At 46.1% G+C, this 25,817-nt stretch overlaps 1 protein-coding gene across 1 annotated transcript in view; it reads right to left on the bottom strand.

Moving 5' to 3' along the window:
- Positions 1 to 25,817, bottom strand: part of arhgef2 (rho/rac guanine nucleotide exchange factor (GEF) 2) — a 49,137-nt gene that overhangs the window by 17,140 nt on the left and 6,180 nt on the right. Inside the window, 5 exon segments of the mRNA XM_038281181.1 lie at positions 3,522 to 3,654; positions 3,741 to 3,804; positions 15,684 to 15,701; positions 15,704 to 15,753; positions 22,871 to 23,033. Of these exon segments, the coding sequence (XP_038137109.1) occupies positions 3,522 to 3,654; positions 3,741 to 3,804; positions 15,684 to 15,701; positions 15,704 to 15,753; positions 22,871 to 23,033 (428 nt within the window).

Genomic DNA, 25,817 nt, shown 5'->3' on the forward strand with positions numbered 1-25,817 from the left:
AAGCTCCTATTTATTAACATTTCAACACAATTGAATTGAGACTATTCTTCCTGCTGGCGTCTCCAACGTCTCACCATTGACTTGTTGATTCCGAGGTTACGTGCAGCGGTTCCATTTCCTTCATTTACTGCCAAATTGACTGCCTTTAACTTAAAAGCTGCATCATATGCATTTCAATGTTTGTTTTCCATAATGAGGGTGTCACACAAACTGTCTTGCGCTCGCAATTTCTTAGAGACGTCGACCTATATATGCGGCATATATAACAATGCAGCTTATCTATGGACTTTTACAGCTAACGGCCACTAGGGTAATACCTAAATCTATGGATTTTACCATCCACCATGTTGACGTCACATTTGCTTCAACACACAAGTACGGTAGCCGCGCGCGGGGGAATGTGGAGGTCCTCTGGAAGCAGACTTTTACAGCGAGTGGTACCAGACAGAACGACAGCGAGAAAGACGGATATTAAACATAAAAAAACCTGCGGCTTATAGTCCGGTGCGGCTTGTGTACAGTAGGTAGAAATCATGCAATTTAGCTTCTGCGGCTTATATTCACGTGTGGCTAATAGTCCGAAAATTACGGTAATACAAAGTAAATCCAGTACAACTTTTTATTGCCTACCTGGAATGGTTGACAATAGTGGAATAAACTTTTGGCTCTCAAAATGGTATCGGTGCCCTATTTGTCGGTACTCGCCGATACGATACCACTATTTTAGTGCTGGATCGGGGCCCCGCCTGATACTGGTATCAGTGCAACACTAGTTATCAGTGACATGTTATCACATTTATTTATAAAATCAACAAAGCTGATCAAAAGCTTCTTCACAGATTAAAAATACAACAAGTTCTAATTTTGATTAATGCCAGAAATAAAAAATCAAAAACTCAGGAAAAGTGAGGCTTCATGAGTTTCGTATGGAAGCGAATCGTTACCATAGTTTAAATGAAAAAGCATTTCCAGAAATGCTTTTTCATTTTAAGAATGTGGCTGCATTATTTGACTCATAAATGAAATTAGTAATCAATCATCCTATTTGCATTTTCTTCTTTAAGACTGCACATTTTATGCCATAATCAAAGAGAAAACACAGCGGACATTGCTTTCTCGTTTTCAAGCATTTCTGGAAATGCTTTTTCATTTTCAAATTTTACATCTGAAATTGAATTTTGGTATGTATTTGCTTATTATTGATTTATTTTGAAAAATAAATCTCAAATGTCTTTTTCTTTTTCATTTTAATTAAGTAAAAGGATGAGCAGTCTTGACAAAGTAAATGCAAATGCAAATAGGATGATTGATTACTAATTTTATTAATGAGACGAATAATGCAGCCACATTCGTAAAATGAAAAGCATTTCCAGGAATTTTCAAATTTTCCATTTCAAATTGAATTTTGGTATGTATTTGCTGGGGTACATTTTGAAAAATAAATCTCAAATGTCTTTTCTTAAAACGAAAAAGCATTTCTGGAAATGCTTTTTCATTTGAAATATGATAACGATTCACTTCCATAGTTTAGGGAACTATATTGCTGATTATCCTGCGACGTCACACAGGAGTGGTCTACAGCAGGTAGACCAGGGTAAGGTATTTTTGTTTGGGCATAAGAGGGTCATTATAAATTTGTATTCACTTTCTGAAGAAGAAAAATTATATTGTGAGGTCTGATTCATTGGATCAGAGGCTGTTAAGTAATAATCAGAATCATTGCTGGAAGGAAGTAAAACAGCAGAAGAGCCAGTCGCCCCATCGCTGAACTGTAGAGACAGTTTCAGGGTCAGCCAGTATCTAACAAAAGGTTACGTGCATAATGGAGACATTGTTGAATATGATAGCTCAATGATATTGTGGTGCATGAGTCGTATCAAGCTATACACATGGGGGCCGATAAGATGTGGGCGGTTAGACGGTATTACAGCAGAACACCTTCCATTTGCTGGAGCCTCTCTTACCTGGGAGGTTACTACAGCAGGTTGGGAGGGCAGCTCTTTCAAGCATCATATATGAAATAAAAGAAATGCTCTTAATATTCAAGATAAATGCTGTTAAAGATTCACTTTCTATATTAAAAACACATTAAAACTACTTTTTACCCGCTGATCACAGCAAATATAGCAAAGCCGTTCTCTGCCTTCAAACACATGAGCAGCAGAAGCATCAGGACACACTTAACTGGACGTCTGACCTTAATGTGGACAAGCATCAAAAACGAAGCAGCAGAAGCGTTTTTGCCGCTGAAATGGCGTGCGGTCTGAACGTAGCATAAGTCTGGAGGTTGCTTGCAGTGATCTATAGTGACTAGATCCATAGAGACTGAGATGGGGAGTGGAGGTGAGATGTTTGACAGGAGTCAGCGTCTGCAGGCTGGACTTAAGAACCTCAAGAATAACTTTATCTGCCCTTTACATGAATCTGAAAATAAATTCAAGAAGACCTGAGCGAACGGACAGCTGAGCTCTACATGATGCCATTTTCAGTTGTGGGCTGCAGTCGCTCTCTCTTATAAATTTTTCTGTAATCGCCTTTGATGTTTGCAGAGATGTTGCACACACAGCCTGGTTCTGCTGGAGGTTTCTACCTGTTAAAAGAGAGTCTTTTCTCTCCACTGTCGCTACAAGCATGAGTTGATGCAATCATCTGGTTTTTCTTAGAAAAAAAACTTTGAATCAATCTGACTGGATGATCTGGTGAACTGGAAAGTACCCTGAGATGACATGATGTGAATTGCTGCTATAGAAATAAACTTTAAACTGAATATGTATTTATGTCGATCTGTTGTTTTATATCCTGTGTGGTTTGGTGGGTTTATTATATTTTAGCTGGACCCTCAGACTAAAATAAAGTTTCTATGAACTATTAACATGTTTTGGTACATAAATAAATTAGTTATGACACAAGACATGATTGTTGCCATGGCTACTGTAGTCAGCGACATTATGAGCTCATATATTTGTTTAAAGGATTTATGAAAACGACAACATTCGAGAGTATTTAATATTTATAGTAAATATCTATCAGTATTTATTATGAATTAGGAGGAATGGAACTGGTGATGTGGGGTAAACAACATTCAACCATAAAATTCAAACACTTGAATGCGACCAGGCAGGAAACTGAACAATGGAGGAGCTGCAGACGTTCACTGCTGGAGTCCAAACATCCTCGCACACATTAAAGGCGTCAGACTCCAGAAAGAGACACCGCTTGGATTTTTCAGCTTATGAAACTCGGTTTTAGACTGAAATTCTAGCATTTAATATTCCACTCTGGCTAGAGGTCTGCGCCGCAGAAGGTGGAAGCTGTTAGTGGGCGGCCATGTTAGCCGCTAACAGTTGGGATCATGTGGACGTATTAATTGTTACCAGCTGTCGGCTGGATTCTGCCTCTCTCTCAGTGTCTGATTAGAATCCCAGAAACTAGAGCTGTGGATGTTCCATAAGGTCCCTAAATTTGCTTTGTCAAGCTTCCCTGTATGACCTGTAGCCAATCACTTCCTGTTTGTTACTCACCCTGCGATGTTATTGGTGGAAACACTTTTGGCAAGAGTAAGGCCGGACCGAACCCGCCTGGATCCTAGCAGGGACTGGCGCAGAGTGTCTGAGGGATAAATGGCTGAGCTTGGACGTTCCTTCATCATTGGAGCTGAGGATGAGAAGAAGGGACAACGGTGTGGGACGTCCAGAGGTGGAGAGACAGACAGAGACAAGGACAGAAAAAGGGGGACTTACTTTTGGTCCGCAGGGCGACATTCTGTAGAGCTGAATTATTCCTGACCAGAGTCAGCTTCTGTTGCTGTGAGACAAACACAGGAGACAGTTTGGGCAGACCCGAAAAGGGGAAAAAACAGGACAGTCAAGTCAGGGCGGGCGGGGAACAAAAGAGACAAATCGGGGCAGACAGCCGGGTAAAAACGGACAGTCCCGGTTTAAAACAGGCGGGTAAAAAAACGAGGGGGGTCGGTCAGGGGCAGGACGGGGGAACAAAAAGAGAAGTCGGTTTAGACAGAGGGTAACAACAGGGGGGAAAAGTTTTGGTCAGACGAAGGGGTTAAAAAAAAGAGCCCGTTTGGTCAGACAAAAACAGGACAGGGACGGGTAACAACCAGAGACAGGGCGGTTCAGACGGACGGGGTAACAAAGGGGCCCGTCGGGTTTGGGAAATCCGGGTAAAAAAAACGAGGACAGTCGGTTTAGAAGGGCAGGTAACAAAAGAGGGCAGGTTTTGGTCAGGGGCAGTGGGGGGTAACAAAGGGGGAGAGTTTGGTCAGGGCAGGGCGGGGTAACAAAAGGACGGTTCCGGGGTTGACAAAACGGGGTTTTAAAAAAAAGGAAAAGTCTTCAGACAGGCCGGGTTTTAAAAACAGAGACGGTTCCGGGAGGGGCAGAGGGGTTTAAAAAACGAGACAGTGGGGCAGACAGACAGACCAACGGGGGGAAAAAACAGAGGGCCGTCGGTCGCGACGGGTTACAATTGAAAACAGGGGCGGGCAGACAGACGGGGGAACAACAGGAGGGAAATTTGGTCAGAAAAGCGGGGAAAGACGGGGACGGGCGGTTCAGACAGGGGGCAAAGGGAAAACGAGACGTTTGGCAGGGCAGAGGGGGGAACAAAAGAACAGTCGGTTTAGACAGACGGGGTTTAAAACAGGAACAGTCAATTTTGAAGAAGGGTGGGCAATTGAGACGGGTTTTGGGTTTCCCCCCAGGAACAATTTAAAAACAGTCGGTCGACAGAGGGTAACAACGAGTAGGCGGGGCAAAAAAGGCGGGTAACGACCCGAGACAGTTTGGTTTAGACAGCAGGTAAAAACAGGCAGTCGGGCGGAAAAACAGGGAACAACAGAGACAGTCCGGGCAGAAAAGACGGTTTAAAAACGAGACCCGACGGTCGCAGAGAAAAAAGGGAAAGAAAAAGAGGGCAGTCGGTAGACAGACAGGTAAAAAAAAGAGACGGTCGGTCTGACAGACAAACGGGTAACAACAGAGGACAGTCCCGGTTTAAAAATGCCGGGGGAACGAAAAGAAGGGCAGTCGGGTCAGACAGAAAGGGGGAAACGAGGAGGGCCCGGGCAAAAAAAAGAAGGGTAACAACAGAGACGGTCGGTCAGACAGAGGAAAACCAAAAAGGGACCCGTCGGTCAGACAGACGGGTTTAAAAACAGAGACAGGGCGGTCAGACAAAAAACGGGGTAACAACAGAGACGGGGGGTGGTAGACAGAGGGGTAACAAAAAGAGACAGTTTGGGAGACGCGGGTAACAGGGAGAGACAATTTGGGTCAAAACAGACGGATAAAAAATAGAGGGCAGGCGGTTAGACAGAAAAGGTTTAAAAATAAAAGACGGGGGTCTGCACCCGGGGGAACAAAAAGAGGACCCGTCGGGAGACGGACGGGTAACGACAGAGACAGAGGTAAAAACAGAAGGTAACAACAGGGGGAAGGACGGGGCAGACAGGGGGGGTAGAACAGGGGACAAATCGGTCAGGGGCAGAGGGGTTAACAACCGAGACCGGTGAGACAGACGGGGGAACAAAAAGAGGGCGGGGGGGGTCTGACCCGGAAAAGGGAAAAAATAAGGGGACCGTCGGGGCAGGAAAAAAGGGTAACAACGAGGGCGTCTTGGGCAGGGCAGGGGGGTAGCAACAGAGACAGTCGGTCAGAAAAGGCCCGGTTTAACCCAATAGAGACAGACGAAAAGACAAAGGGGGGGTTAAAAACAGGGCAGCTCGGTCAGGGCAGGGGTAAAAACAAGGGGACAGGGAAAAAGGGTTTAAAAACCGAGGGCAGTCGGTCAGGGCCAAAAACGGTTTAACAAAAGAGACAGGTCGGTCAGACAGGAAAGGGGAACCAAAAGAGACAGTCGGTCAGACATAACCGGGTAACAAAAAGAGGCAGTCAGTCAGGGCAGACAAAGGGAACAACAGAGGGCAGTCAGTCGACAGACGGGTAAAAACAGAGGGCAGTCGATCAGGAGGGGAAAAGGGAAAACAGAGGGCAGTCGGCCAGGGCAGAAAGGGTAACAACGAGACGTCGGCGCCGGGACAGGTTTAAAAAACAAAAGACAGTTCAGTCAGACAGACGGTGAAAACAGAGACCCCGTCGATTTAAGGGAAGACAGGAAACAACAGAGACCCGTTGGCCCGAAAAGACAGGTAACAAAGGACAGTGGTAAGAAAGACGGGTAACAACAGAGGGCAAGGGCGATTTAGACAGACAGGTTAAAAAAGAGGACAGCGGTCAGACAGACAAAGGTTAAAAACAAAAGCAGCGGTCAGCAGAAAGGGTAAAACAGAGGGCAGTCGGTAAGACAAAACGGGGGGAACACAGAGACAGTTTGGTCAGACAAAAAGGGGTAAACAACAGAGCAGTCAGTTTAGAGCAGAGGTAAAAAACCCGAAACAGTCAGTCAGACGAAGGGTTTCAAACCGAGGGCAGTGTTCAGACAGGGCAGGTAAAACCAGGGACAATCGGTCAAAACAAAAAACGGTTTTTAAAAAACAGAGGGCGTTGGTCAGGGCCCGACAGGCAGGAACGGGTAACAAAAAGGACCAGTCGGTGAACAGAGGGTTTTCAAAATTTAGACCGGGCGGGGAGACAGCCAAAGGGAACAACAGGGCAGTCGGTCAGACCCGGGGGGGGTAAGACCCGAGACAGTCGGCAGGGGAGACGGTAAAAAACCAGGGACAGTCGGGTTCAGACGGGCGGGGGAAACAAAAAAAGGAGACCCCGTCGGTCAGACAGGACGGGTAAAAAACCGAGAAAGTCAAATTTGACGACGGGTGACAATAATTTTAGGGGGGTGGTCGAACCCCCCAGGTAAAACCAAAAAAGAGGGGCCGGCCGGGCAGACAGAGGGTTCGCAGAGACCCGTCGGTCGGCCCGAAACGGTTAACTACAGAGACAGCGGTTTGCGACAGGGAAAAACCCGAGACAGGGCGGTTTAGACAGAAAGGTTAAAAAACAGAGGGAAAGCGGGTTGCAAAGGAAGAAAAGCCACGAGGGGGGTAACGACAGAGAAAAAGTCGGTCAGGGCAGACAGGGTTTAAAAAACAGAGACCCGTTTGGATGACAGACAGGTAAAAAACAGGGGGGACAGTCCGGTTCAAAGGGCAGAGGGTAACGACAGAGAAAAAGGGCGGGTCAGACAGACAAAGGGAACAACAGGGAAAAAAGACGGTCAGACAGACGGGTAACAACAGAGACAGTCGGTTTAGGCAGGCGGTTTAAAAAACAGGGGACGTCGGGCAGACCGACGGATAACAAACAGAGACGACGGTCAGGAAAAAACGGGGTTTTAACCCAAAAGAGACGGGTGGGAGACAAGGGGGGGGTAACAAAAAGAAGGGGCAGTTTGGTTCCAAGGGGCCCGAGGGGGAACAGCAGAGACAATCGGTTTAAAAAAGAGGGAACAATTTGAGCGTCGGTTAGAAAAGACAGGGGAAAAATAGAGAAGGGTGGGTTCTGAAAAACCCCGGGGTAAAAATAGAGGAAAGTTCCCGGGCAGACAGAGGGGGAACGGGCCAAAAGACAGACGGGGAGACAGGAAGGGGGAACAATTTGAGAAAAAGGGGGGGTCTGACAGAAAAGGGGAAAAATAGAGCAGTCGGGCAGACAGGGGGGCGGGGAAAAAACAAGGGGCCCGTCTGTCAAAACGGACGGGGGGAAAAACAGAGGGCGTCCCGGTCAAAACAGAAGGGTAAACAAAAAGAGAAAGTTCCCGGGCAGAAGAGGGTAAAAAAAAGAGACAGACAGATGGGGTAAAAACAGAAAAACAGGGGGTCAGACAGGGCGGTTAAAAAACGAGACAGTCGGTCAGGGGCAGGTCGGGTAACAAGACCCCGGGACAGTGGGCAGACAAAAAGGGGGAACCAAAAAGAGACAGTCCCGTCAGACAGAAGGGTAACAACAGGACAGGGCAGTCCCGGACCAAAACCCGGGAACCAAAAGAGGGCAGGTCGGATCGGGGAGGACAGGTAAAAAAAAGAGACAGTCGGCCAGCGCGGGGTAACAAAAGAGGGCAGTCGGCCAGACGGGCAGGTAAAAACAGAGACAGTCAGGGCAGGGGGAAAACGGTAAACAAAAAGAGACGGGCGTAGGACAGACAAAGGGAACAAAAAGAGAAAAAGTTTGGGCCAGAAGGGCAGGTTTAAAAACGGGGACAGTCCCGGGCAAGGGCAGGCCCCGGGGGAACAACAGAGACATCGCAGACAGACCGGGGTTAAAAACAGAGACAGTCGGGTTTAGCAAAAAGGTTTTAAAAAACAGGGGACCGGGGGTAAGGGGCAGACGGGTTTAAAAAAAGAGACGGTCGACAAAGGGGGGTTTAAAACAGAGACAGTCCCGGGCAGACAGCGGTTTAAAAAAAAAGAGACAGCGGTCCCGAAGGACGGGTAACCCAAAAGAGACAGGCAGTCAGGGGGGGGGGCGGGGCGGTTAACAACAGAGACAGTCGGGGTTTAGGAAGGCGGGTTAAACAACAGAGACTGTCGGTAAGAAAGAAGGGGTAACTACAAGACAGTCGGTTAAGGGCAAAAACGGGTAACAACCAAAAGAAGCCGGGGGCAAAACCGACAGGGTTAAAACAGAGCAGTCGGTCCGACAGACCGGGGTAACAAAGAACAGCGGGCAGACAGACGGGTAACCCAAAAAGATTCGAAACAGAAGAAAAGGTTAAAAAAGAGGGCAGTTTGGTCAGACAGAGGGGTAACAAAAGAGACAAAATCGGGTTTAGACCCGGGGGGTTGGAACAAACCAAGGGGGGAAAAGGGCGGTAGACCCGACGGGTAAACAACAGGGACAGTCAGTCAAGGGGCAGAGGGTAACCAAAAAAGGACAGGGCGGGTCAAAACAGAAGGGGGGGGGAACCCCCCCGGGGACCAGGGCGGGCAGACAAAGGGGAACAAAGAGACAAATCGATAAGACAGGGACCGGTTTAAACCAAAAAGAGCAGTCCGGGAGACAGGGAAGGGGTAACAACAGGGGACAGTCGGTCAGGGCAGCGGGTAAACAATAGAAAACAGACAGGTCAGCAGGAAGGGGGGAACAAAAGAGAAGTCCGGTCAGACAGCGGGTAAAAAACCCGAGGGCAGTGGTCAGACAGGGGGGGGTAACAACGAGGGCCGGGCGGGTAAGACAAAAAGGGGTAAAAAACAGAGACAGTTCGATCAGACAGAAGGTTAAAACAGAGAACAGTCGGTCAGACCGAAAGGTTACAAAAAGAGACAGTCGGTCAGGGCAGACGGGGTTAAACAACAGAGGGCAGGGCGGGAAGACAAAACGGGTAAAACAGAGACAGTTTGGTCAGGGCAGGGGTAAGGCCCCGGGGACAAAATCGGTCAGACCCGAAAGGGAAAAAACCCAAAAGGGGGGGTCGGTAGACAGAAAGGGAAAAAACAGAGAAGTCGGTCAGGGCGACGGTTAAAAAAACAGAGGGCAGAAAGGCAGACAGAGGGGAAACAGGGGCAGTCGGGTCAGAAAAGACCGGTTAACAAAAGAGACAAACTTGGGTCAAAAAGACAGGGGAAAAAGAAAACAGGTTGGGTTTAGACAAGGGGGGGTAACGGCCCGAAGGGCGTTTGGTTTAGGGCAAAACAGGTAACAACAGGAAGGACGGTCAGACCCGACGGGTAACAAAAAGAGGGCCCGTCGGTCCAAAACAAGACGGTTAAAAACAGAGGACAGCGGTCAGGGCGACCGGGTTAAAAGCAGAGGGCAGGTCGGTTAGGGCCCGGGGGAAAGGGAACACCAAAAAGACAGTCAGGTCAGCGAAGGTAACAAACAGAGGGCAGTTCGGTCGGCAAAACGGGTAAAAGGGCAGAGACATTTTGGGGCGCAGAAAAGGTAAAAACAGGACAGACGGTTAAAACCCGAAAGGGGAACAAAAGAGACAAATCGGGGCAGACAGGGGGCCCGGGTAACCCAAAAAAAACAGTCGGTCAAGACCCCGGGCGGGGTAAACAACAGAGGGCAGCACGGTCAGGCAGCCCCCGGGGGAACAAACAGAGAAAGGGTGGTCAGCCCCGGGCGGGTTTAAAAAAAAGAGACAGTCGGTCCAAAACAGGGGGGTAACCCGCAAAAGGGGAAAACGGTTTAGACAGAAAGGTTAAAAATAGAGGACAGTCGGTTTTAAAACAGACAGGGGAACAATAGAAGGCGGGTTGGGCTGACAAAGCCCGGGGGGGTAACAATTTGAGGGCAGGTCGGTCAGACAGGGGGGGGGGGGTAACGAAAAGAGGACGGGTCAGGGCGACAGGTAACAACAGGGACAGCGGTCAGACCCGGGGGGTGCAAAAAGAGAAAAGTCGGTCAGACAGGAAAGGATAAAAAAACGAGCAGTCGGGTTTTAGACGGGCGGGTTTCAATAGAGGGGGGTGGGGCGAAGAAGGGTAAAATAGGACGTCGGTTTTAAAAAAGGACGGGTAACAAAAGGGGAAAAGTTTTGTCAGCAGGGCCGGGGAAAAAAACAGGCCGTCGGTAAAAAGAACGGTAAAAAATTTGAGGGCAGCGATTTAGAAACGGGTTTAAAAAAAGAGAAAATTCGGGCAAAACCGAGGGGGAAAAACCAGAGAAGGAAAAGATGGGTAAAACAGGGGACCGTCGGTCAGGACAAGGGGGTTAAAAAACAGAGGAAAAGTCGGCCAGACAGACAGGTAACAACCAAAGGGGGGTCAAATCAGACAGGCGGTAACAACAGGGAAAGCGATGACAAAACAGGGGAAAAAAAACAGAGGACGTTGGCCCGACAGAAAGGTAAAAACAGGGACAGTTTGGTCAGTCCCCCCGGGTAAAACAGAGGAACCCGTCGATCAGAAGAAGGGTTTTCCCAAAGAGACAAATCGGTCAGGACAGAAAGGTTTTCAACGGAAAAACAGGGCGGGGCAAAACAGCGGGGTAACAATAAGAAAGTCGGTAAGACAGGGGGGGTAACAACAAAAGGGCAGTCGGGGCAAAAATAGGGTAACAAAAAGAAAACAGTCAGTCAGACAGACAAAGGGGAAAAAACAGAAACGTCAGTTTAGGACAGAAAGGGGTTTTAAAAACAGAGGAAAGGGGGCCCAAAAAGACGGTTAAAACAGAGACAGTCGGGTTTAGGGCAGACGGGTAACAAAAAAGGCAGGTTCCGGGGAAAAAAGACGGGTTGGAAAAACAACAAGGAGACCAAGGGGAATCAGAAGGAAAGGGGACAACAGAAGACCCGTCGGGGAGAAAAGGGAAAGGGAACAACAGAGAAGTCGGCCCGGGGCCCGGGCAGGGGAACAAAAGGGAGACAGTCGGGGGCGAAAGCGGTTGGGGAACAACAGAGACAGTCGATTTAAAACAGGGCAGGTTTACAAAAAAGAGGGCAGTCGGTCAGGGGCAAAGGGCAGGTTACAACAGAGACAGGGGCGGTCAAAACCCGCGGTTAACAAACAGAGACAGTCCCGGGCAGACAGAAGGGGTTTAAAAAGGGGGCCCGCGGTTTAGACAAAACGGGGTTTAACCCAACCCCGAGACAGTCGGTCAAACAGGGCGGGTAACAACAGAGAGGTTTGGTAAAGGGCAGAGGGGTAACAACAGAGACAGTTTGATCAGAAAAAAGGTTACAAACAGAGACAGTCGGTAAAGACAAGGACGGGGGTTTAAAACCAAAAAGAGGAAAATCGATCAGACCAAAAACAGGTTACCCAAAAGGGGGACAGGCCCCGGTTAGGGGAGGGTAACAAAAGAGAAGGGGGCCCGGGCAGACGACAGGTTCCAAAAAGGGGGCGTTTGGTCAGGGGAAAAAGGTTTACAAAGAGACAGTCGGGCAGACGGAGGTTAACAACAGAAAAAAAAGTCGGTCAGGGCAGGAGGGTAAAAACAGAGAAGTCGGTGGGGAAGAAGGGGGTAAAAAACAAGGGGAAAGTCGGTTTAGAAGAAGGTTACAACAGAGACCCGCGGTCAGCAGGGCAGGTTAAAAACAGAGGACAGGCGGGGTCAGGGCGCCCGGGTTTTAAAACAGGGGCGTGGAAAGGGCAGAAAGGGTAACAACAGAGAACGGGCGGTCGACAGGGAAAAGGGGAACAAAAGAGACCGTCGGTCAAAAAAGAGGTTAACAAAAGAGAAGTCGGGTCAGACTTTCGGGTAACCCAAAAGAGACAGGCCCGTTTAGACAGACGGTTTTAACAAACAGAGAAAGGGCGGGGCGGGGCCCGAAAGGGTTAAAAAAACGGAAAACGGTTTGGGAAGGGCAGAAAGGGTAAAAAAAAGAGGGCAGTCCCGGGAAGACAGGGCGGGGTAACAACAGAGACAGTCGTCAACAGAAAGGTTACAACCCGAGACAGTCGGGGCAGACGGGCCGGGGGGAAAAACAGAGACAGGGGCCGGGGCAGCAGACGGGGGTTTAAAAAAAAGAGACAGTCGAAACAGAAAGGGCAAAGGGTTAAAAAACAGAGACAGGAATTTGGTCAGACAGACGGGGGAACAAACAGAGGGCGCGGTCAGGGCAGACGGGGGGGAAAAAAACAGAGGGCGGGCGGTCCAAAAAAACCCGGGCCCCGGGGTAAAAAACAGAGACAGTCGGTTTAGACAGACGGGGGGAACAACAGAGACCCGTTTGATCAGGGCAGGGGGCGGGGTAACAAAAGAGGGCAGTCGGCGGGCAAAACGGGTAACAACAGAGACAGTTTGGGTTTAGCAGCCCGGGGAAAAACAGAGGGCAAATCGGGGGCAGCAGGGGGTAACAAAAAGGGGACAGTTTTGGGTTTAGGGAGAAAGGGTTTAACCCAAAAAAAACAGTTGTCAGGGAAAACGGGGGAAAAAAGAGAACAGTCGGGGCGGGGCAGAAAGGGGTTTTCAAAAAAAGAGACCCCGTCGGGAAAAAAGACGGGGGAACAAAAAGGGGCCCGTCGATTTAGGGCAGACCCGGTTTCAACAGAGAAGTCGGTCCCGGGCAGGGCGGGGTTAACCCAAAAGGACAGGGGCTTGGGCAGCCGGGTTAACAACAGAGGGCAAACGGTTTAAAAACAGGGGGTTGGGGAAAAAACAGAGACCCGGGCGGTCAGGGCAGACGGGGGGAAGACAGGGGGGACAGTTTGGGGCCCGGGCAGACAGGGGGAACAACAGAAGGAAAAGTCGGTCAGACAGACAGGTTAAAAAACCCGAGACAGCGGTCGACAGACGGTTTAAAAAAACAGAGGGCCCGACGGTTTAGACAGGGGGGGAAAAAGACAGAGAAAAGTCGGTCAGACAGAAGGTAAAAAAGAGACAGTTGGTCAGGGCAGACAGGTAACAAAAAGGGGAAAATCGGTTCAGACCGGAAGGGTATGAAAAACGAGACGGGCGGTCAGACAGACAGGTAAACAAAAAAGAGACGACGGTCAGGACAGCCCGGGGAAAACAAGGGGACCCGTTTGGGTTTAAAACAGAGGATAACCCAAAAGAGACAGACGGTCAAGGGCAGACGGTTTAAAACAGAGACAGAAAGGTCAGACCCGGGCGGGGGTAAAACCGGGGGGGTGGTCAGCAGGACGGGTAACAACAGAGACAGTTCGGGAGACAGGGCGGGTAACAGAGAGGGCAATCGGTCAGACAGGAAGGTTTTTCAATAGAGACGGGGCGGGTTTAGGGCAGAAAGGTTAAAAAAAGAGAGGGTGGTCTGGGAACCCCGGGGAACAATAGAGAAGTGGTCAGAAGCCCTGGTAAACGAAGAGACAGACGGTAAGACAGGCGGGTTTAAAACCCGAGAAAAGTCGGGCAGCAACGGTTTACAAAAAAAGGGCAAATCGGGGCAGACAGACAGGTTTCAAAAAGAGACAGTCGGTCAGACGAAGGGGGTTTAAAAAACGACCAGTCGGTCGGGCAGAAAGGGGTTAAAAACCGAGACAGTCGGTTTAAAACAGGGGCGGGGAAAAAACAGAGGGCAGTCGAAACAGACAGGGGGGGGTTACAACAAAGGGCGGGCGGTCAGACCGGGCAGGTTTAAAAACAGAGGGGTCGGGAGACGACGGGTTAACAACGAGACAGGGCGGTTAAGACCGAACGGGGTTTAAAAACAGGGGAAAGTCGGTTTAGACAGGGGCGGGTAACAACAGGACGTCGGTTCAGACAAACGGTTTTTCCAAAAGAGACAGTCGGTCAAGGGCAGACGGGTAACAAACAAGGGGACCGTCGGTTCCCGCCCGGGGCGGTTAACAACAGAGGAAAACGGTCAGACAGGAAAGGGTAAAAAAACAGAGACAGTTTGGTAAAACAGAAAGGTAACAAAAAAGACAGTCGGTAAGACGACCGGGTTTAAAAAACAAGGGGCGTCGATCAGAAAAGGGCGGGTTACAAAAAGAGGGGGGTTTTGGTTTAGACAGCCGGGGAACAACAGGAGGGGGAGTTTTTGGTCAGGCCCGCGGAAGGGGGAAAACAGAGGACGTTTGGTAGGGCGGGGGGTAACAAAAGAGAAGTCGATCAGAAGGACGGGTAAACAACAGAGGGGGCACGGTAAAAAAGGGGGGTAAAAAACCCCAAAAGACAGTCGACAGACAGAGGGGAAACAACAGATCAGGGCGGTCAGGGCAGACGGGGGAAACAACAGGGGGACAAATTTGGTCAGGCAGGGCGGGTAAAAATAGAGACAGGGGGTTTAGCAGGAGGGTAAACAACCGAGGGCAGTCGGTCAGGGCCCGGAGGGGGGTTAAAAAAAAAGGGCGGGCGGTGCGGGCGGGTAACAACAGGCAGTCGGGGAAAACAGACCCGGGTAACAACGAGAAAGTCGATTAGACAGACGGTTTTCAACAGAGGACAGTCGGTAGACAGACGGGTAACAAAAAGAGGGCAGTCGGTCAGACGGGGTATAACAAAAGAGGGCAAAATCGGTCAGGGCAGACGGTTAACAACCCGAGACAGTCGTCAGACAGACGGGGTTTAAAAACAGAGGGGTCCGGCAAAACAGACGGTTTCAACAGAGGGCAAATTCGGTCAGACGACGGGGGAAAAAACAGAGCAGTCGGTTTTGCAGAAGGGTAAAAACGGGGACAGTCGGTAAAAAAAGAGGGTAACAAAAGAGACAGTCGATCAGCAGAAAAAGGGGAAAAACAGAGACAGTCGGTGGACCGTTTTGGGGTAACAAAAAGGGGGACATTCGGTCAGGGCAGGGCGGGTAAAACCAAGAGAAGTCGGTAGACAGGGGAAAGGGGAACAAAGAGGGGCAGATCCCATCAGACAAATCGGGTAAAAAAAAGGGGAAACCCTTCCGGGGGCGGGGAGGGGGGTAAAAAACAAAGGGCAGTTCCCCATCAGGGGCCCGACGGGTTAAAAAACTTGAGAAGTCGGGTCGACGACCCTTGGGGGAAACAAAAGAGACAGGCGGTTTAGACAGAAAGGGGGTAACAAACAGAGCAGTCGGTAAGGAAAAAAGGGTAAAAAACAGAGACAGTCGATCAGACAAAAAACGGGGAAACCAAAAGAGGGCAAGGTTTGATCGACAGGGCGGGGGGAAAAACAGAGAAAAGTCGGTAAGGGCAAGGGCGGGTAAAAAAAGAGACAGTCGGTCGGGGGGAAGGGTAAAACAAAAGAGAAAAGGACGGTCGGACGGGCGGGTAAAAAACCCGAGACAGTCGGTTTTAGACAAGGGTGTTTAAAAAAAAAAGAAAGGCAGTCCCGGGCAGGGCAAAAGGGGGGTTAAAAAAAAAGAGACAGTGGTTTAGACAGGCCCGGGGGTCTTACCCTCTGCTTTATCTTAGCCCCAAAAGGGGGAAAAGCTGTTTGCAGCGGTTGTGAATAGTGACGTTGCATCCTGTGAGACAGAAATGTTCGTTAAGTTTCTCCTCTACAAATAAACTGGATTACTTTTAATCTGTGGACCATTATGGATGAACGGAGTATAAACAATTAAAGAATGGGTTTATAAAACGGCTTCTGGACGCCTTCAAAGGTATGTTGTTGCAGCTTCTTTGTCTTCCCATGCTGCTATATCTGTTAATTGTGCTTTGGTGCTCGCTGTGTCCATAAAAAGAACTTGGTGGTTAAATTGTGGAGAATCTAAGCTTTCTAATCATGTCTAACCTCTTTATATTGGTAAACATTTTACTGTTTTAATTTTCATGCAATCTGAGTTGTTAGGTGGAAACGTACGAAAACGTTCGCCGGCCACCAGGTAGATTTTATGATGTTTAAAGAAGGGAAAAAGATTTATGTTTGGAACCAGTAAACCTCACTTTTTTCCCACTTGATATCATCTATTTGAAGAAGAGTAGCAATCCTTCCTGCGCTGCAGCATAATGGTGCCACCTCCGTGCTTCACAGTAGCAATCTTGCTTTAGTCTCCCTTCCTCCTTCCGAATCAAAATCATCTTAAGGATCAAAATCGTGTCCAAACATTTTTGTTTAGCTTTTTTAGACCACAAATCACGTTTCAAAAATATTACTTGGGATCATAACAGTCTTTTACTTTGCTTTTAGAGTGATGACTTCTTTTCTCTGAGAAGAAGAAATAACAAAGAAGTTCTGTTAATCATAAACAGGAGAAGTTAAGTCTGGTTTAATGAGGGTTATGAACGTAGGTTCTGCATGTTTATGGGTCTGAGTGATGCAGCATATGTAAATATGTGGTTTTAACTGTATAATATAGTTAAATCAGACAGAATCGCCCGTCCAGCGCTGAAGCAACGGTCATCACTCTGAAAATAAGTTCTGACATAATTTAAAATGTCCTGAAAGTTCAAGTCCAGCTGCAACAGACCGAACACACGATTTAACAGATGTCTCACAGCTGTGTGTATCTTGGTTCAGGAATGACATCAGCGCTAAAACCGATTTATGAGAAACAACCCGGCTGTGAGAGTCCATGTTAGGGCGTGTCTCTAGGTGTGGAGAGTCATTTTGATCCCTCTGAGTCAGAGTTTCTCAACAGGAAGTTCCTACTTCATGCCCAGCTTTGTTCCCTCTAGGGGGCAGCAGTGAGACCGTAAAATGAAAAAAACTCAGCTGAGGGTTTTCACACCGATTTTAGAAAAGTTAGCAAGTGCGTCTGCTTTTTTCTCACAGGAAGACTCCAACGCTTACCTCAGACAGCTCTGTGTGCAACAGAGAAATTACCAATTCAACTCCAAAGGGGTGAAGAAGCTGATAAAAACATTATATAAATGTTTTTGTCCATGAACATTAGTGGAGCCACTTGGACAAAACAAAAGATGGGAGGCAGAGACGGGCAAAATGGGGGGAATATAAATGGAAAATTTTCAGCAGATATTTCAGGATGCCAGACGTAGAAGCTAAGATGGATCCTAAAGCGCTAAGTTTGTGTTGGAGAAACTGTGGCTCTGCAATCCCCAATCATACACATGGTCATGCCCCAAATTAGAAAACTTTTGGGACAATCTATAAAAGGAATAAACCAGAGCTTTTAGGAGGTTATCCCCAAGGATGTAATAGTTTCAATATTCGGTATCATTTCTTTTGGGCTGTGAGGACGAGCTAAACCATATCTTAAATTAGGGATGCACGATATAATCGGCCCCCTATCGGTATCGGCCTGTATCGGCCTTAAAACTGAATATCGGACATCGGCCACCCCACCGATATTTAACCCGATATTTGATCAACTTCTGAGTTTCTAAAGTCCAAAGAAAAAAAAAATACTACTTCTTCTTCTTCCTCAAAAACTTCTTTTTTACAGACTTAAAAACTTCTAAAGACGAGGGAAAAAATATTGATCCATTAAAATATCCCAATATCTTCATATGCTGATATATTGCCATTTAAAAACACCATATCAATCTCTTTTACTAATGAAATATTGCTATATGTCATCGTTATGCAACAAAATCCCCCGAAAATTCACGAAATGTTGCCATATTTTTATATGTTGATATATTGATGCGGTATCGATCTATTTTACTAACAAAATCTCATAAGAATTTGCAAAATATCACGAGAGTTTGTAACAGAACGATAAAATTTCACGAGATTTTGAAAGTAAAATAGATCGATACCGCGTTTTTAAAAATCAATTTGATATCAGCATATGAAAGTATATTTGAGTTTATTATTTTTCAAAGTGTCAGAAATGGATAACAAAACTGCTATTTTCAATGACTACTTATTTTTGTCCAGCTTTAACATCGGTATCGATATCGGTTATCGGCTACATGAGTTTTAAAATATCGACATATCGGATATCGGCCAAAATCCCAATATCATGCATCCCTATCTTAAATGCTTTTTACAGCGGCCCTAAAATGCATCACAGTTAAGCTCAAGCAACCAGAGTCGCCTTCCTACAACTCCTGGGTCCAAATTGTAAGGGAATTATACCAAATGGAAAAGAAAACATACTTGTTAAGACTTTAAAAAGACACTTTCAGCCAACGCCGGGGTCCTGTCAAAGATTTACTCAAGTAAACAAGTATTACAACCTAATTTTTTGGATTACATTAAATAGATCTGCAATTTCAGGCGCATTTTTGTGTTAAGTTTGTGAGGAAGAAGAGTAGACGTCAATTATGGTGCTGAAACTGTAAAATGTCATGCTGGGGAGGTAAAAACTGTTAATTATTGTCATTCTATGCTGTGTATTGGCTCTGATTAACTGCAGTGTATGTTCATAAACAAGTACATTTTGGGGAAGGTGGGGGGGTTAATCTGGGGGTCCACTGTTTGCGGTGAGGCTGGATTAACACACCATCTGTCTATCTCTGCGTCTCACATATAAGTTAATGTTTCTAACCATTAAGACTTCGCACTGTCTCAGGGCTCGGAGATTAATTAAATTTACTGTTAAGATTAGATTAGAAGGGGATTTCTTTTCACCAGTGCGCTCCTTGGGCTGAGAGTGAATCGGTTCACGTCTAATAATAACCGACAAAAGGATCTTTGTGTATAACTATCAGCTGCAAACTCTCAGGGCCTGATCTTCAGAAGGTTCAGGCGTCTTAAAAAAGGTGAAAAACATGTTTGAAAGCAGAGAGCGGATCTTCAAAGAAAGTGCAGAGTGATTTTGTTTCCTGTTTAGCAGACAATGTTTGCAAACCTCTTGTATTGGGTGTGTTTTCGATACATCAGCTGCAGATCATATTCAAATAATCAAACTAGCCAAACTCATCATTGAGGAACCAACTCAAAAAAAAAAAACTGAATCCATCAATTACCAGCGCAGACCAACCCTAACAGTAACCCAGACTAGATTTGCATCTTTAGGTGCGTTCACACCAAAACTGCTTCTGGGGAGCGGCTGTAGAGGCGCGTTCAGGAGCGATGCGACGCAAAGTGATGTGAGAGGGACAGTTTTGGAGGATTACAGCGACCCGGCAGCAGAGGATGCAAAGCGACAATCGTCACGACAACCAATCAGGGACTGGATGTAGCAGTGACGTAGTCGTGCTCTTCATCTCCCGCTTCATCCAGGATGGGGTCAGCAGAGACTCCAAGACCCTCTATCCAGACTCCTCCTCCAGCTCTGCTGGGGGAAGTCTGAGGCGATCCCAGGCCAGCAGAGACACAGTCCCTTCAGCCTGTCCTGGGTCGTCCCCTGGACTTCCTACTGGTGGGAATTGCCTGGAACACCTCCCTAGGGAGACACCTGAAAAAGATGTCTGATCCTCCTCAGCCGACTCCTTTTGATGTGGAGGAGAAGTAGCTCTACTCTGAGCCTCTTCCTGATGCTCCTCCCTCTCTCTATGGGAGAGCCCAGCCACCCAGTAGAAGAAGCTAATTTTAGCCACTTGTATCCAGGATCTCCTTCTTTCGGTCATGATCCAGATTTCATGACCATAAATGAGGGTAGAAACGTAGACCTAATGGTAAATCAGAGCTTTATAATTTTTCTCAGCTCTCTTTTCAACACAACAGACCAGTTCAGCGTCTACATCACAGCAGCAACTAGCCTCGTGAGACCATCCTGATCTCGCGAGCTTTCAAGATTTTGCTCGCTAGTCAGTCTGGAGACTCTCCGTTGAAGAAAATTTGGAGCCGTTCACCAAATGAACGTCCAATCAGTGTTGGCTTTGAGGCGGGTTGAGGTGTGACGCAACGAGAAGCGCAACAGTTCAGTCTAAAGAACATGGCGGCTTCAGCCGATGAAACTAGCGTTAGCGTGGCTATCGAGCAAGTTTTATCGGAATTACATTGCAGTATTTTTTCAATGAAAGAAGAGCAAAACACTGCTCTGGAGGCTTTTCCCAGTGGAAAAGATGTTTTTGCTCTTCTCCCGACTGGTTTCAGTAGAGTAGCCTGGCTGTTAGTACGTCATATGCTTCGTTGATCTGATTGGTTTATTTGGCCCGTCTATCACCAACATAGGCCAATCAGCTAACCAGTATTTTCGCCCCTTCCCAAAATTACTTCAACCGAAGGTTTCCAGATGGATATGAGGAGCAAATCCATCTGGCGGAGTCAGGTTAAGCAGCAACCGCACCGATCAATCTATCAATCCCACTATGCTGATGAAGGTTCTCAGTCATCCAGGTCATAGTCATTCCGTAAAAATTCAAAACATATCCACTGGACTTGGTTTTCAAGATTTGAAGACGTTTCGCCACCTCTCCAGGAAGCTTTCTCAATTCAAATGTCTGGATCCGCAGTGAGTTTGAGTCTTATATAGACAACGCCTTGTATCGCTTGGAAACATGCAATGGTAACCGATGAATGGGTCGTTAGTTCCATCGTTAGCCTGTAATATCTGAACCTGTCTATGATTCTAGGGGTCGGTCGTTAAAAGCGATACAAGGCGTTGTCTATATAAGACTCAAACTCACTGCGGATCCAGACATTTGAATTGAGAAAGCTTCCTGGAGAGGTGGCGAAACGTCTTCAAATCTTGAAAACCAAGTCCAGTGGATATGTTTTGAATTTTTACGGAATCAATCCCACTAATTAACAGGACCCCAACATACTTGAACTCCTCCACTTGAGGCAGGAACTCGCCTCCGACCTGAAGGAAACAGTTTTCAGCTGAGAACCATGGTAACCATGATAAACTACTGCCATACCACATGGTCTGACACTTCAAAGGCCATTCTGAAACCCCTACAGTCTCTCTTCAAGACAACTCTGAAAGTTCTTGATAAAAAACCTGTACATTATCATTATTGTAACATTTTAAGTAATTAGACTTTGAACGTCATCAGATGTTTCTGGATGCATGCCTTGCTTTTAAAGTTTTAAATGGACGTGCTCCTCCTCCTCTAACAGATTTTATAAGCAAAAAAACATGACTAGAATAAACACAAGAGCTTTAACCAGAGGAGACTGTAATGATCAGCGGCGTAGGACCAAATTTGGCCAAATGGTTGCATCCATCAGAGGAGCACAGTTATGGAATACACTGCTAGCTCATGTTAGGGGCTGTGGAACCTACATACTTTTTAAATTCTCTTTGAAACATTGGTTGAAAACTAACCAGACATGTGTTCAAAGGTAAATTGATCTGTTTCCATGGGCCAGTTAACCTCATTTTATTGTGATTTTATGTTATTGGCATCTTATCTGTTTGTGTCCACTCCGTTCTCTCCTGTAGTGTCTTGTTTAATGTTCACTGTTTTTACCTGCCTTAGGATAGCGGATGCAAATTAGCTGTTGTGCTAATTATGGCATATTTACATTGATGCTTTATACTGACATGTTGATAATTGTGCATTGACCTAATAAAAACAAAAAACAAAAACAGGACGGGTGATAGAGGGCAACCCTGGGGGAGTCCTGTGATGTTGAGTAGCTCTGTTAACCAGGCGTTACGCACCACAGGAAATGACCACGATCAAGCCGTACCTCATGCTGCGTAGACAGTGGTCTAATTTTGGCACAAACACTCCGCCATAGTATGTGACTTCTGGACTGGCTGAACTGGGAGCTTCTCTGGAGGATCTGGTGGACGCCGCCGCCAATGTTCTGCTTTTCTTGTTGAATAAAGCACAGCTACTCGCTCAATAAATCCAGGTCAGCCATGTTGTGATGAAACTAGCTAGCAGTAGGTAGAAGCTTCCTCTACTGTCCGTGAGGCAGACACCCTGTCTACTTTTAAGGCTAGGATTAAAACTTTCCTTTTGTATAAAGCTTCTAGTTAGAGTGGCTCAGGTTATCCTGAGCTATCTCTATAGTTATGCTGCTATAGGCTTAGACTGCTGGAGGACATAGGGACCCCTTTTCATCATTCTCACTCACACTGAGCCTGGTTCTGCTGGAGGTTTCTTCCTGTTAAAAGGGAGTTTTTCCTTTCCACTGTCCCTACAAGCATGCTTAGTGTGCTGAAGAGTCAATAAGTCGATGCAATCAACTGGTTTTCCTTTAATAGAAAACTTTGAATCAATCTGAATGGATGATCTGGTGAACTGGAAAGTACCTTGAGATGACATGATGTGAATTGGCTCTATAGAAATAAACTGAATTGAAATTACTGGACGACGCTGTAAGGCGACAGGACTAACCTTGTCATCCTCCATGTTTATATGTCGGGCGATAGATGGCACTCGAGTCGGGCGAATTAATTGCTGGAATGCGTTTGGTGTGAAAGCTCCATGAGTCCTAATACTCATGGTTAGCAATAAAGAAAAAGAGCCCCAGATAAATATCCTTAGTTTGATGATGGAATAAGAGAAATGGTCCTGGTAGACTTACTGAAGAGATTCCTTTAACTTTCATTCTTTTTCAGCTCTTCCTCCGGCCTTACACCTGTCCTAACCTAAACCTGACTCACCTGGATTAAAACCCAGGCCTAATAAAAAGAGGAGGACCAGTAACCCACCCTACATTAAATCCTCACCTTAGATCCTCACCTTTGTGGCTTTATTGAACGTTATTTTGCTCTCCTGTATTATTGTTACAGTAAAAGTAAAAAACCAAAAAAAATATTCTGCTTCTGATTTACTATTAAACGTTGTTCTCACTCTGAGGATAAAAGCAGGCTCAGGTGTGCTTACCTGGGCAGCTCAACGCCTCCTTGGCTGTGATGCTCTTGTTGCAGGACGAGCAGAGCGTGGTGGCCGACACGCTCAGCGAGGTAAAGAGGTGACCGCTGCTGGAACGCGCCTCCCGCTCTCTCGTCTCCTTCTCGCGCTCCTTCAGGCGCTCCTTCTCCTTGTTCTGAAGCAAAGAAAGAATTAAAAAAAACGTTTAAAAGCTGTCAGCGCTGTTGTCGTGCCGGTTTAAAGTCACTGCTACCATTTAGCTCCAACAATCAGACACCATTTGATGCAGTCTGGCGGCGCTGGATCAGCGGTGTGACCACAGCTATGAGAAATGGAGCGAGGGAACAGGTGAACTTTTGTTTCATCAGACACTCAGACCTGGTTTTAGGTTTCTGTCTATGTGGGGAACAAAGAGGAGAGCGGAGGGAGGGGCTGAGCAAACACCTGGAGACCAGCTCTACCTGGGCGAGGTCGGGTGGGTGGGTGGGGGACACCTGATATGTGGTTTAGCCCATAACTAAGCGTTTTATGAAATTAAATGAGCAAATGCAACTTTTTGACTCCATAACCTGTGTGATTTTACAGCTAATTCAGTTTATTCGATGTTTACGAAAGACAGCAGATCCCATTATGCACAGAAATACAATCAATCAGATCCTGAACAGGTTCAACAGTCCAGCCGGTTCCTAGCAGAGCTGTCATAAGTATTAATGTTTAATACTCCAGTAGGAGGGAGTTTTTCCTCTTCACTGTGTTACATCCCCAAGTTGGACGTCTTTGTTTTTGCATCCAATTAACACCTTGCTCTGTTTTAGGCTCCGCCTTTAAAACTGGCTGCTGCTTCCTGAGTCTCAGTCCAATCAAGATCACCTGAAGACTATTTAAGGCCTGTGAAGCAGTACTTCAGGGCCTCTGAGCCATTTGTCTTCCATACATCTCTGTGATCCTTGCTCAATCTAATGGGCTGTTAGGTAGACCTGTTTGGATGATTTTGTAGGGGAGAGCTGCCCTTTTGTTTAACCCCAGTTTTCTCCTGTTTATGTGTTGGTTAGGTAGGTTATTTTGTAGGTTTGTATATTTTGGTTTCATATTGAGTTAGGCAAGTCCCATTTTCTTTTTTCCTTTGTGTTGTTTTGTTTGTTATTTTGTCCCTGAAGCTTTTACCATAATTTATTAACAAGAAATGGCAGAATAAAACCTTTAAATGCCCTTTTGACTCCTTCATTCACTGTCTACATTTATGTTGGTCCCTTACACCCCCTAGACTCAGCCAAAAGACGTAACAACTGTCACTACAAGCATGCTTAGTGTAAAGGATTGCCTTTGAGTCGATGATATCAGCTGGTTTTCCTTAGATAGAAAACTTTGAATCAATCTAACTGGATGATCTGATGAACTGGAAAGTGCCTTGAGATGACATGATGTGAATTGGAGCTATAGAAATAAACTGAATTGAATAGAAAACATTACAGTTTTTTTTATTGCTAAGACAGAGTTTTCTATACATTTAACAGGTTCCCCTAAACTCTTAACGCACCAAAACACCTAAAACATACAACTGACAAAACTGTTAATTTCATGTTCAAATTCACACATTGTAAACTAAACTAAAATACAATAATAAACTAACACAACACACTATGTCTAACAAAATCAAATAATTATTCAATACACTTCTTCTCTTCCAACAGGAACATTTAGTCAATCATAACACAATGAAAAAAAACACATCGGCTAAAATTACAGAAACTGCATTATTTTATATATGTCAGGTGTGCCCTTATATAATAGAAAGTAACTGTCTATTGTATGTATAAGGTCACACCTGGGTTTTGCGAATGCATTTTGTTTTTTTTGCTGCAGGAAGTAGCTTTATAGAATGTACAGTTTATGAAACAAAAGACAGAATTGCTGTATTAAAACTTTATTTGCAAAAGGACATTACTGCAAGATATACAAATAGAAATAACACCGGAGTATCGTCATTGGGGCTAGGTAAAAAAATTGATTTAATCGATTCCTTTACATTTTTGCAAAATCAATGTCTAGGGAATGAGATTAATTAATTTTATAGTGACCCGCGTGAGGTTTACATTCAAATGAGCAGGAAAGATGCACCAAAATGACTTAAAGCCACACAGCTGCAAATATAGCCAATAGGTTGACTGAAGACATTAACAAATGGGGGCTGACCAGAAAACACCCTGTAGTTGTTACAGACAACGCTGCTAATATGGTTTGTGCATTGAAGATAATCCAGCTCATGCATGTCTGCTGTGTCACGTCTGCTTGCTCAAGTAAGGCTTCACTTTTTCACTTTTCACAAACAACTTTGCACTTTTGAGACAGTTTTGTTCACATCTCAAGTTTAAACTGTCTGATTTACAAGTTTGCACTTTGTGTTTTTAATGTAAAAAATAAATACATTAGTATTATGAAACACAGTTGAACCACTTTCGTCATTGTAAAAACAGATCGAATCGAAATTAATCGATTTAGAACTGAATGAATCAAAATCGAATCGATTCAGGAAAATACCCAGCCCTAACCGTAATCCTATAGTTTAAAAACATTTATAGAAGTTAGAGTACACTAGCAACCATTCAAAATGGCCCTTCCGAGCCGAATGGCAGCCGAAAGGCAGCCGGAATGCAGCGGAATGGCAGCCGGAAGGCATCCCACTTCCCCGCAACTCCCAGCGAAATCCCCTCCAACTTCCATCCACTTGAGTCACTCCCTCTTGCATATTTTTTTACTCTGACTCCAACCTTTCACTGAATTACAGGTCCTGACCAGATGAAGCTTCTCCTTAGATCGTGAAGATTCTCAGTCATCCAGGTTATAGTCATTTCAAAAAGCTTCCTGGATGGAGAAACGCCTTCAAATTTGGAAACAAAGTCCAGGGGATTGGTTCATAAATTTTTTTGGAATATTTCTTTTGGCAGGGGTTGATGTTAAG

The sequence above is a fragment of the Cyprinodon tularosa genome, unplaced genomic scaffold (assembly GCF_016077235.1).
Source record: "Cyprinodon tularosa strain WSP-4 unplaced genomic scaffold, ASM1607723v1 ctg168, whole genome shotgun sequence".
In the NCBI taxonomy this organism is placed as follows: domain Eukaryota; kingdom Metazoa; phylum Chordata; class Actinopteri; order Cyprinodontiformes; family Cyprinodontidae; genus Cyprinodon; species Cyprinodon tularosa.